Here is a 13034-nt window from a genome sequence, read left to right as displayed (position 1 = left end):
CTCCCCTTTTTTTTTTTTTTTTTTTTTTTTTTTGGTGATTTATTTATTTTTTCTTCCTCTTTCTCTGTATGATAAGACATTACCAGAACACTATTTTAGGACCACTTGATTTAATTTCCCTCACTCAAGTGAAACCCGAAGGTCAATTGTGTAGTGGTGTGTGTATAAAATGCTGTTTTGTTTGTTTTCTTTCTCTTTATTTTGTATGTAAACCAAATGTAAATTATGTATTATACTGAGTGTGCCAACCCCACTCTCTCTAGAGCCAGGCTCTCTCTCCAAGTGCCAACGCTGTGGTCATTTATCAAAAGGGCCACCACCCGAGATGGTCCCCCTTTTTAAATAAAACACACCAGAGACTAAAAGGATCCATGATTTAAGTACACACGAAGACTTTATTCTGTATTTAAGATCGAAGATTTAGGAGATAATCTGCTGTTTTCTAAGAAACTGTAATTATAATTGCATGTGCTGTTTATTTTGTGTTGGAAGTGAGGGCTTGGATGTTTTCACTGAAGCAGAGCCCTTTTACGAAGGGGTTTCAGTCAGTTGGTTATTATCAATTTATTGATTTACATAACTCTTGCCATATTTTTTTTTTTTTTTGTGTTTCATGTATTTGTTTCAACCACTGTTGCCTGATCCTCATTCAAACATGAACATGACTTATGATCATTGCCGCCTTCTAAGAGAGAAACATAATGACAAGGTATCTGTTTTAAATTGAAATAAATTTGTTCCTATACTTGCTGATGATGTGTTGCGTGGGTTTTATATCTTCAGTTGAATAAAAATCGAATTCTGATTGGTAATGTCAAGTTGATGATTAAAGCCGGGGTAGTCTGTATTTATTTGAGATCTGAAAGAGCATGACCTGGATTCATTTTTCTTCCTTACTTAATTTTTGGGGGCATATTAGGCTTTGTTAGACAAGACTATGTAGGTTAAATGGGATCGTGAGAAGGTGAGTGTCACAAACTTGAACCCAGATTATTACTCAGGATTATAGGTACATGGGTTTCCTGCCTGGGGTCTTTGACCAGTCACAGGTTTTTAGGGACTGTACATCCCTAGAAGACGATGATGATGATGATGATAAAGAAGATAGATGTTCAGCCTGATTCAAATGAAGACTTCCCTGTAGGAAAACCATCCCAATGTTAACATGTAGGGTTTAGAAGAGCAAACCCATGTCATGCTTGGAAAAGCCTTTAAGCAATGTGTTTTTACCACAACTACTGCAGGTCAGCTGATTAATATTTTCCTCGTGATGTGCAAGTGTGTTACTGTGGCAGCAAAGTGGCTTTGTCACATGTAACTAATAATGTAACATTCTAACAGTGACCGCTGAGTTAAATCAGTCAGCCTGATGTTACAGTAATGTTGTGGCTTTAGTTGCCTACAAATTTTCAGGAAAAAAAAAAGCAAAACATAACTTAGTACTTGGTGGAAAAACCCTTGTTGACAAGTACCGCGGTAAGACTTTTCTTGTAGCTGTTCACCAGGTTTGCACACATGTCAGGTGAGAGCTCTTCCTCCAAACACCCAAGAGAGATGTGTGCAAACCTGAGAGACTTTACTAAAACTCTAAATCCTTTAGCTTTCTTAGCTGCTGTAAGGCAACTTGATGCTTCAACTCTCTCTACAGATTTTCTATACGATTTAAGTCTGGAACCTGTACAGTGTAGTAGCAGAAATCCCAGTTTAGATGTCTTCATTTATTCTTTAGGATGAAAATGAACATTTTATGTTGGACAGTGAAATGACCACATTCACTTTTTTTTCTAGATTTTAAAACCTTTGTGGTTTCTTTTTTTCTTTTTTTTTTTAAACCTTCCTATGTCATATTCTGATTTCACTGTAAGATGCCAAAAGCTGTTCAGCGTAATTTTAAGGAAGTCTGTGCACAGTGGAAGGCCGCATTCCTAACCTCCAGAGGGACTGTCCATGCAGCCATAGAACTTGTGTTAAAATCCTGAGGACCAATGGGAGGAAGGTTGGATAAATGGGATTCCACCTGTAGTCGCAGTAAAGCTGCTGCAGATATAAACCAAAGGCTTCATTCCATCTTCAGAAAAACATTTAGCCTTTTTTTAAATACAGTTATGTCCTTAGGTATTTGAACAGTGGCAGATGTTTTGTAATTTTGCCCCTGTACACCACCAACGAAGTGGATCATACAGTCAAGATGTGATTAAAGTGGAAACTTTCAACTTTAACTCAAGACACTCGGTAAAACTGTTTAGGAATACAGACATTTTTATTCATAGGCCATAGGCCGTAGCATTACACATAGCTCTCCTCAGTAAGGATGTTTTTCTAGTACAAAGTCCAAATATGTACATGTTCTAATTAAACGGCTAGTCGTCCGAATGTCAGCATCACACCCACTACCAGGTGGTATGCGCATGTTTAAGCTTCCCAAAAAAACCAGACCCAAATCAAATCACATCCACATCAGGGGGAATCCTGCAGGGTCAGTGCTGCGTATCATCAGCAGAAGTAGGTCAGTCACAAAGATCCAAAAAGTCAGTTATGTTGTTTTATTACACATTCATAATTGCACAATGTTTTAGCATAATTCAACAATGGCATCCTTTAAAAGTTTCCAAGAATGAAATCAGACCACTGTAGTATGAAATATGAAACTGAGCAAAAACTCTGGAACAACATTTGTCTGTCAAGGCTGGGCAATGATGTCAATTTCAGTAATTTCTAATTTAACAATTTCACCTTGTGTAGAGATTGGCGCCCCCAAGTGGTAAGCTGTTTCTGCTTGCTACTTACTTCCTACTCACAGCCTGTCACAAAAACACAATTTGTTCATATTCCTTTAGTTGAATGAAGCATGCCAGAAATGTCACAGTGTGACATGTATATATCCTCGTAGGAGTTAGATGGGATCAAGACTTTGCATAGTACTGTACATTTTGCAGATGAAATAAAAAACAACTTTGTAGATGCTAAATTTCAGCACAAATGTTTCTTTAAAAAATAATTTAATTTAAAAAATCTATTGACACAAACCTAGACAAATTGTGACTTTTTGGGAGCCCTTTTAGTAATTCAGTCCCGGGTCTAAGACCTTATTTTCCGGCCCCAGCCCCCCTGTCTCCGGCCCTGGCTGCAGCCACGAGCCGATCAGTTCAGCTCTGTGTCACACGGGGCGCCCGCTCCTCCGCGGCTCACTTTGTTTTCCGCGTGATGCTGCTCTTCTCTTCAAAGCCGAGGAAAGTCAGGGGCTCATGTGTCAACATCCAGGGTTTCCCCGGGGAGGAATAGCATTAGCGTTATTCCAAATAAAGAAAAGCAAAACAAAACTCAAAAACGCCTGATGTTGCTTTGAAGAACCTTTTATTTTTGTTAACAAATTACTCCTCGGAAGTATCGGGGTTTTTTTTTACTTCAAAGACTAGAAGACGACCTAAGGCTCCTGCTGCTTTGACGTTAGCTAACGTTATTTTAAAGGATGACAGAGTACAAAGTGCGAATAGCGTCTCCAGTCATTTAATAACATCTGGGGAAACGTTAGCTTAGCCAGCTAGCCTGGTAGTTCGATTAGACAGAGGAAAGGCGGCGAAACACACTGCTGACATGATGTTTCCTCAATCGAGGCACTCGGTAAGTTGGCCGGTTGAACTTCTCCCCGGGTGGAAACTGAGCTAACGCTAGCTAGCAACACACAGCTGATACATATCGCTGCTTCCTGCAGGTAGCTGTCATCGTCACAGTGCAGGCACTGTGGCAGCTTAGCTCTTTACCTCGAACAAACGGCGAGCTATACGGCTCACTTATGTGCAGACACAGTCTATCGTTAGCTAGCTTCTCTTAAGACCGAGAAAGTTGGAGTGATGTTGTGCGTTGTTTAGACGGTTTTAACACCCCTTTTGCTACTTGCAGCAAACCACAACGCACATTTAAGCATGCATTCATTTTGAGAAAATATACTTTAAATGTTGCGAAAATAGGGCAGGTTTTTACTGAACATTTGTTAACTATTATAGGACTTTGTTTATTGGCGACTTTGGGGAATTAACACTTTAATTTAAAACGATCAATTGCTAGTATTAGTATAATAATGTGTAACAATAAGTGCATAAATGTGTGAGTACATAAAAGTGTGATTATTTACAAATGTACTGATTATTTTCTAGATCAAATGGCACATTACTTGTTGTGCAGAGTCAGACTCTTACAAAAAATATGTCCCACCTGACCCTCCTCAGGATCAGCTGATTTTGTGTGCCTGTGTTTGTTCAATAACCTCAATTGAAGCCATGGAAAATCTTACTTTCATACTCGATATTTTCTGAGTTAAATCCCCTGAAGTGCGTACAGATTGGTTGAAATAAGTTATAATTTTTAAGGCACTTTTAAGCCCCCATAACGTCTGAAGTACATGAAAGCTGAAATGCTGAAAAGAATGTATAGCCATTGTCCACATGAGCAACATTATTGCGTAAACAGCAGCAATGTTAAAGGTATCACTGATCAGTATGTGACCACTGCCTATTATGATGCACAGTTTTAGATATGAAAAGAAGAGAATGAAGATATTCATCTAGACATTCTGTGCCAGTCATTGTCCTGGCCCTGTAGAAATGACAAGTATCCGATACTAAGATCTTCAGTCATTGCTGTTGTTCACAGTCTGATGATAGAAGCAGGTCGACAGATAAGGGCTTGGCATTATGAAGAAGAGAAATTCTTAGAGAAGCAATGAAGGCTCCAAAGCTTCTGAGTACTTCGGAGGTTCTCAGGGCTCGAATGCTCCTATGTACTTTGATATTGTACATGTACACGATTGTCTGAAAATATTCATAGTATGAATGTAAAATTATGCACCAATTCATTAAATATGCTTAAGTTACTGTAAAAAAAAAAAATCAGGTAGGAGCAGATTTTATGTAAAAACAAAGATACTGGAGAAACTCAAACCAGAGTGTGCCTGGCATTTTTGTTTAAACAAAATCTAAATTCAGTTAGTTTCAAATCATTTTAGTCAACTATATTTTTAATGGTATATTAAATGTAGACAGATGTATCTACTTTCACTAATAGTTAGCAATAGCTATTAGTGAATGTGAAACAAGTACAAATTAAGAAAGCTGGCATACAGCCTCATATATGTTTATATGCCAAGTTCTGTTCAAAAAAAGAACATGTGCATGATTGTTGGCTAGTTTCAACATGTGACTGCTCTTTGCTGTTCCTCTTTCTGAGGGGGGTGGGCTGTGTCATATGTCTTTCCTCTCTGAACGTGACCATGGAACAACTTGCATGCTGTGCTTCTGTTTTACTTCTCCAGACCCGCCTAGCGATTCCTTCAATTACCGTTACACATTCTCATACGTTTGGAGCTTTTCCATTTTTTTGTCAAATTCAAAAACATGTAGCTCAATCAGTGAATTGACTTATTGTTTTATGCCTACAGGTTGAGCTAATGCTGATCGTTTCATTGCTACTGCAGGTTCACCCATTTCCGATCTAGCCAGTTTCATCACTTCTTTTTTGCACACCTGAAACTGGTCGCATTCGTGCAGAGTTGTGATTTCTGTGATCTCCATGTAACCGGCTGCATCGGGCCTCTCTCTTCAATCCCATAATCCGGCTGGAAACCTCTTGCTCTTGTGCCACTTATTTAGAGAGTAATGAGGTTTAAAGAACCAGATAAACCATGGATTACAGCTTTGGACTGTTGGTTTAAGTGTAGTCTATACATAACCGGACTTCTAATGCAGCCTCTAAATACCTCTCACATATGGTCAGCATGGACACACTTCTGTAAACACATTTCCTCAATCAACACACTTTGTGGCTCAGACAGATGTTTCATATCCATACCTTTAAGACAGCTGTGACTGTCTGTAGACAATTCACAGTTGTGTGCTGTTAATCAAACACCCAGCTACTTTCTTTATCTCATTTTATGATGTGCACACAGACATGTGTACATCGTAGGACGCATGTCTGTGTGTACATGGTACGGCTGAGTCTGAGCTTTCTTTTAGCTATCCTCTCAAAGGGTTAATCTGCTGCTTTCAAACAAACCTAAACAAACCTTCATTAAAACACACATGCTCTGCAGCAGGGAGCTCTCATATGTTCATGTAAAGGATGATGATTTTTCTTAGAATTTCTAAGTCGCCTTCTCGAAGCTGAAAATCAACCAGACACCTTCTTGTGTTTCTTAGGCATCCTCTCAGTCCAGCCAACCTCTCAAGTTCACCACCTCTGATTCCTGTGACCGCATCAAGGACGAGTTCCAGTTCCTCCAAGCACAGTACCACAGGTATTCATTTAACACATCCATACACACCTAATTTAATCTCTAATATAAGTCACACACTTTCTTCCTGCAGTGTTTTGTTGTTACTGTCTTTTGTGAAATGGCCTCATTTAAGGCAGCTAATTATTCAGAAATGGACTTCATAATGTCAGTCAGCTTTTAGTGAACTTACTTTCTTCACTCAAACGATCCTCAAAGTCATTTTTGTCATTTTATAGGCATGCTTCTGTTTTCAGAACCGCTGCCCCTTCTAGATTTTGGTGAAACAACATGAATTTGTCCTAGATATGGGTATCTGGTAAATAAATATATTTAAGGAATGTTCATTTTATTATTGTAAGGTTATTTAAACAAATGGTTTCATATTACAGTAAATGCTGAATGCCCTTTTTTTGCTGAAAAGTAGATGAGAGGATTGATATAATTCTCATGTCTGTATTCTAAACATGAAGCTTAAGCCAGCAGGCTGTCAGCTTAGCTCAGAGTAAACAAGACAAGTTGTGGAATTAGTATAATTCCCCCAAAGTGCAGTTATCCCCAAACAGGATGAATACATACATTTTGCTTTCGAGCTGCTCTTTCTCATATTATATTTCTACACTTCTTACCCAGTTTGAAGCTGGAGTGCGATAAGCTGGCTTCTGAAAAGTCAGAGATGCAGCGTCACTATATCATGGTAAGTGTGGTAACTCATTTCTGTGGTATGCTGCATATTTAGTTTTTAAATCTCCCACCACAGTCTCATAGTGTCGCAATAGATATGCAGAAATCCTCAGGTTTACTCACTGCATGATGAGGCACAGATAAAAAATGACTACACATCTCAAAATAGAGTATAAAATGCATACATGAAAGAGAGAGTAATTAATCAAAAAGGGTTGTTGTGTGTGCGCGTGTCTTTGTGTAGGCGTGTTCTAAATCTTTTACTTGTCATCCTCTGTGCACTGTAGTACTATGAAATGTCCTACGGGCTGAACATTGAAATGCACAAACAGGTAATCATCGTCTTCATTCATCCATCTGTCTAGTAACCCGGCTTTCTTTGTGTGTTGGTCTGACCATTTTTGTTTTTCATCTTTTGTAGGCTGAAATAGTGAAGAGACTAAATGGGATCTGTGCTCAGGTGCTGCCTTACCTGTCACAGGAGGTAATGATTCACCTTTTACTTAAACTTTACACCCACTGGCCCTTTTATTTTGGTACACGTTGAGAGTACCAGATTGGACCCATCTGGAAACAGTCTGGTCATTCTTCTCTGGCATCAACAAGGCATTTTGGTCCAGAGAACTGCTGCTCACTAGATATTTTCTCTTTTTCCCACCATTCTCCGTAAACCCTAGAGACGATTGTTTGGGAGAATCCCAGTAGATCAGCAGTTTTTGAAATACTCAGACCGACAATCACGACTTAAGTCGCCTTTTTTCCTCTAAATGATGCTCAGTTTGAACTCGAGCAGGTTGTCTTGGTCATGTCTACATAACTAAATGCCCAATGCTGCCTTGTGATTGGCTGTGTTAGCAAGCAGTTGAACTAGTGTGTGGAACAAATGGTAAATGGCCTGTATTTATATAGCGCTTTACTAGTCCCTAAGGACCCCAAAGCACTTTACATATCCAGTCATCCACCCATTCACACATATTCACACACTGGTGATGGCAAGCTACATTGTAGCCACAGCCACCCTGGGGCGCACTGACAGAGGCGAGGCTGCCGGACACTGGCGCCACCGGGCCCTCTGACCACCACCAGTAGGCAACGGGTGAAGTGTCTTGCCCAAGGACACAACGACCGAGACTGTCCAAGCCGGGGCTCGAACCGGCAACCTTCCGATTACAAGGCGAACTCCCAACTCTTGAGCCACAATCGCCCAAAGTGGTCGATGCGTGTATGTTCTCATAATATTGATGAGAAAGTTTTCTTTTCTTTGTTTTTTACTCCAACTTTCTGTTTTAAAGAGGAAATCTGTTTTTGTCGAAGCTTTTCTTGTGCGTATTTGTCTCTGAACTTGTGATCTTTGTTTTAGCATCAACAACAAGTCATGGGCGCTATTGAAAGAGCCAAGCAGGTCACACCTCCTGAGATGAACTCCATCATACGTGTGAGTTTGTCATTTGTAATGTCCACCAGATGTTGCTTCGTAGCATGCTGGTTAGGTAATTTTGACTGGGGATGGGCCCGTTTTGCTCCCTCATTGATGGAAATTTGTCTGTGAACACTTATTTCTAATTGTCAGGTTTCTATTGGCTGTGTGAACAACATTTACCACATTGTTGTTTTTGTGTCACTTCTGTTTAACCGTATTAATAGCAAGAGAATAAATGATGTGGTGTGGTTTGCTTTCTGCAAATTTGGAGAAATAGAGATATGAAACAGAGATAAAATGCCACGTTGGGTTTCTTTAGCATAATGATCACCACAGTCCTGCATGCTTGGAGTTTGTGCTGCAAGTGTGATAACTAATCACACTAGTTTTATAGTGTTCACACTTCTTTTTTTTACAGATGGTAAACTTATATTATCTAATGTGTTGTTTTTGCAGCAACAGCTTCAGGTGCAACACCTGTCCCAGCTTCAGGGCCTGGCTTTGCCAGTAGCCCCGCTTCCCCTGGGCCTCACCCCACCCACTCTGCCCGCCGTCTCCTCCAGCTCCGGCCTGCTGTCCCTCTCCTCCATCCTGGCCAACTACTCCCACGGCCAGCCCCCGGTAGCGAAGGAGGACAAGGCCAGAGATGTCGCAGAGAGAGCACCTAGAGGGGATGATGGAGACAAGTCAGACTAGTGCAGAAAGAGCGAGGAGGTTTGGAGAGGGATGGTATGGGGTGTAATAAATGTCATAAAAAAAGGAAAGGGTGTCTGGAGGCCTGTCTACTGAGTGTCAATGTAGAAGAGTAATTGCAAGGATGATTAGCAAAAGGACTTTTGTAAGTGCTGAAGATGAAACTCCTGAATGGCTGAGAGTAAATGTTCTTATTATTTAGTGGTAATAGACTTGGTTCAGGCTTCTAGACTTTAATAGATGTGTGGGGTTTTTAAAAAAAAAATTTTTGTTCAAGCCACTGTTGTTAGGCTTAAATCAAGATAAATGTTTTCCCATTTGGAGAGAGAGCTAAGAAGGAAACACAATAGCAGTACCCTGGTAGATAACCGTCAGATTTATTTTCTCTTCCATTTTTTGTTATCAGATCTGTTTAGTGTTTATTTCCACGTCCTCTGTAGTCCCTCTGATTGAGTCTCAATGCAGTCTGCCAGTCATAAAAAGCAGTTTTAACAACTCCACTCCCCACATACTGCTTCGCTGTTGCTCACGACTTGCTAAAATGAAATCATCTTTTTCCAAAACGTTAACTGGAGCAGTTTTGTCAGTAATTCCATTAATTTACTCTGTTAAGTGTTATGTTCTTCATTATTCCCAACCGTTGGATGCATTACCAGAGCTGTGTGCGCATTAGTCCCACATAAATCAAGTTGTGTTTTTTTTTAATTTCAGAAAGATCGTTGGTTTGTACAAATGGTAAAGTAGCCAACTTGGAAGTTAATATGTAGTAGGTAGGCCTAGCTGCCCCTGTGAGCTCCACATGGGATGTGGACCATTGACAAAAGATCATGGACCCCGCGTCTTTAAATGATAAGAATAGATGCTCTGAAAAAACCCCCAACTCATCTTGTTTTTGTAAACTGAGACAGGTTCTTATAAAACATAAAGATTCCTGTGTGTTAGAGTGAATGTGATTGGAAAGAAGAAAACACTTTAACTTTACTTTTAAGCACCTTTTGTGTTCTCCTTTGACCCCCCCCCCCCTTGTTCCTGCCCTTTCCCCCTGCAGGTCCACAAAATTGATCCCAAAATAGGATCTAAATGTTAAAACAGTGTGGTTTTGACATACAGCCAAGCGTTGTGTTTTTATAGGTTAGCAGAGCTTTTTAGTTTTAGCTGAGATTGCGTTAAGTACCACCTTTCTTTTTATCTGTGACTACACAAACCTGACATTCTCAGCATTTTGAAACACGAGCTGTATTCCAACCACATACTTACTGTCTTCATTATACACTATGGGTAGCAAGCTTTTCATGTAGGTAATGTGCAAAAAAATTTAATATGCTGTTTTTGTATTAATGAGAGTGACTTCTTTTAGCTTTGTTACCATCATGGAGATGTGGTGAGATTTTGTTTTCGGCTTTTTCTACCTGTGATCAGCTCCCACGTATAATTTCTTGTTGTTGGACAGTCATTTCCTCCCAGTTTTGTTTGAATTCTGACAAATGTGATTATTGAACAGAGCTGTAATTCACTTTCATTATTATTGTTATTATTATTATTATCATTAATAATAATAATAATAATAATAATAATAATAATAATAATAATAATAATAATAATAATAATAATAAAGATGAGCAGTATAGCTTTAAATAGCTTTATCACCTTTAATATAAATAAGGATGTTATGTACAAATAGCAATTAACCGTTTGACTCATTCATTAATATAGATTATTAAGATATCAAAATGTTATTGTTGAAAGAAGCATGATTAAAATGAATTGGATCTGCAGTGTTAAAGAGCAGCAGTTCAGCTGACCACTTCCAACCAGTCACATGAAGGTCAAACTAAGCATCAGAATGGGGAGGAAAGGTGACCGTGAACGTGGCACGGTTGTTGGTGTCAGACGGGCTAAACTGAGTATTTCCAAAACTGCTGTTCTACTGGGATTTTTCCCAGAGTACTGCGCGTTTACTTTATTCAAACGCCCTCCAGAGAAACCAGATCTCAATCCAATAGAGCATCTTTGGGATGCAGTGGGACGGGACGTTCGTGTCCTGGAAGTGCAGCCGACAAATCTGCAGCAGTTGTGTGGTGCTGTCATGTCGATGTGGATCATAATCTGTGAGCAGAGTTTCCAGCTTTTTGTTAAATCAATGACAAATGTTCTGAAAGCCAAAGGTATTCCAACCTAATACTAGCAAGGTGTACCTAATAAGGTGGCTGGTGAATGTAATTTGAAGTGGCTTACAATTACTATAATATGTTTTAAATGTAGTGTATTGATGTTGGAAACATCAGGAGGCATTCTTTGGTAGTTTAGCCATGTTAGACTAATTTAGACTAAAAGTTGATCAGTGTTAAACGATAACAGTAAAATGAATCTTTAGTAAATACGATCCAGGCTACACACACTCAACAACTCCAAACCTGCTAGTTTAGTAGTGCAGGTTCAGGCCTAGAGGTAAAAGCAGACTGTTGGATTTTTATGTTGTTATATCTGAAAAGGAGCAGCTGCTCACAGATGTTTTCAACTTTAACCGATAATAATAGGGAAATGATTCAAGTGACATCTAAGAAAATGAAGATGACCGTTTTCGAAAATGCTACCCAGGAGGTTATATGCGTGTTGATAATTTCCCATTTTTGTGATCTTATATATGAAAACTTGTATGCATAATGTTTGCAGTTGGTATGTGGTATAAAACTGGTGAACAGCTCAAGTTTATGGCTGAGAAATGTTAATTTTTTAGGCAGCAGAGGGCAGCAGTGCTCTTCCAGTGATTTATTATGGGTTATAAAAAGCATGGAAACAGCCCCAGGTTTATCTGTCTTATTCAGTCACATTATTGCTTTCCTCTCTTTTCGTTTTTATGATTGTATGCTGACCACAGGTACACTGCAGGTGTGTCAGCTGTCCCCCCCCCCCCCTGTAATGTGAGTGCTTTCCAGAGCTTTGATAACCCAGTTTTTAATGTCCAAGCATAACCCTTTTCCCTCTGTTTTAATTTGAAAAGCACTTAAGTTGTGGCTCACTGCTCCTTTTGTTTTTCTTCTTCCTGTCTGTGCAAGTGTTGGGGAGCTGGAGTATCTCCCTCCCTGGAGATCTGACTTCAATATATCGAGTGCGAGAACAGATCATTTAATCATTAGCACTCTTTATACTGACGTCAGCCTCTGTAGAAATCCTCCCTTGGCAAAACTCAGACATGTGAATGGTATGTGTGTTTGTTTTGCTGTGAAGGGCCAATTTGTATACATATGAATATATCAATATACATATTTTTTAAAGCATTTTTGTATGTTTCAAAGCTGCTTTTTAATGTGTGTGTATCATGGAGGACTTCGTTGTTGTACGCGTGCATTACAAGCCTACGCTACGAGAGGCACAATGTTGTATATCCTGTCTTTTTTTTTTTTCTCCTGTTTTCTCTTCCATTCATTCTCTCTCAGTAGGCTGTAACACTTAACTTTGTTTTCTAGATTTGTAAATGTTTTATCCTTTTTTTTTCTGTGCAAATGAAAAACTGTTAAATGTGTCTACAAACACAGTCTCATTTCAAAATACCCGGGACAAAAAAAACAAAAAAAAAAAAAAAGATGTAAACAAGCAACTGTGTACTCTGAGAATGAATCAACCTTTTAGCAGTAAGGAAGCGTCTCTGGTGCCTTACAAATAAAAGATGTGATTGAGAGTGGTCATTTTTCTTCTGGTGGCAACGCACATGGGAAGGGAAAAACAGTAAAGGGCATCGCTGTCGTTATCGCGCTGATACATATTAAGTCAGCGCTGAAATGAAACATTTGTGTTTTGCTTGATAGTCAACTCCTCTGCAGCTTGATGGAATAGTTGAGGCATGAGTGTTTTGTACTCCCAGTCCACTGAGATACATGTTGGCGTTTGGAGGAGTGACTCAACTAAAAATTCCTCTTGGATGAGGTATAACTGACCAGGTCAGATTGAAGCTGGTCTAATCAATATTTC

General features: G+C 39.3%; 1 protein-coding gene across 1 annotated transcript; it reads left to right on the top strand.

The window, feature by feature from the left end:
- The first annotated feature begins 3235 nt into the window (after nt 1–3235).
- Nucleotides 3236–10624, top strand: LOC146612253 (TLE family member 5-like). The gene is made up of 7 exons (XM_085342781.1): nt 3236–3621; nt 6195–6292; nt 6902–6965; nt 7240–7284; nt 7374–7436; nt 8313–8387; nt 8829–10624. The coding sequence occupies exons 1-7, from the start codon at nt 3595–3597 to the stop codon at nt 9066–9068; spliced, it is 612 nt and encodes a 203-aa protein (XP_085198907.1). The 5' UTR covers nt 3236–3594; the 3' UTR covers nt 9069–10624.
- The last annotated feature ends 2410 nt before the right edge of the window (nt 10625–13034 follow it).

This window comes from Diplotaxodon limnothrissa, linkage group LG19 (assembly GCF_057381915.1).
Source record: "Diplotaxodon limnothrissa isolate DT_005_m linkage group LG19, D_limnothrissa_male_GT1.1, whole genome shotgun sequence".
Taxonomy (NCBI): Eukaryota; Metazoa; Chordata; class Actinopteri; order Cichliformes; family Cichlidae; genus Diplotaxodon; species Diplotaxodon limnothrissa.
The sequence above is the reverse complement of the archived record's forward strand: the minus strand, read 5'-3'. Positions and strand labels throughout refer to the sequence as shown.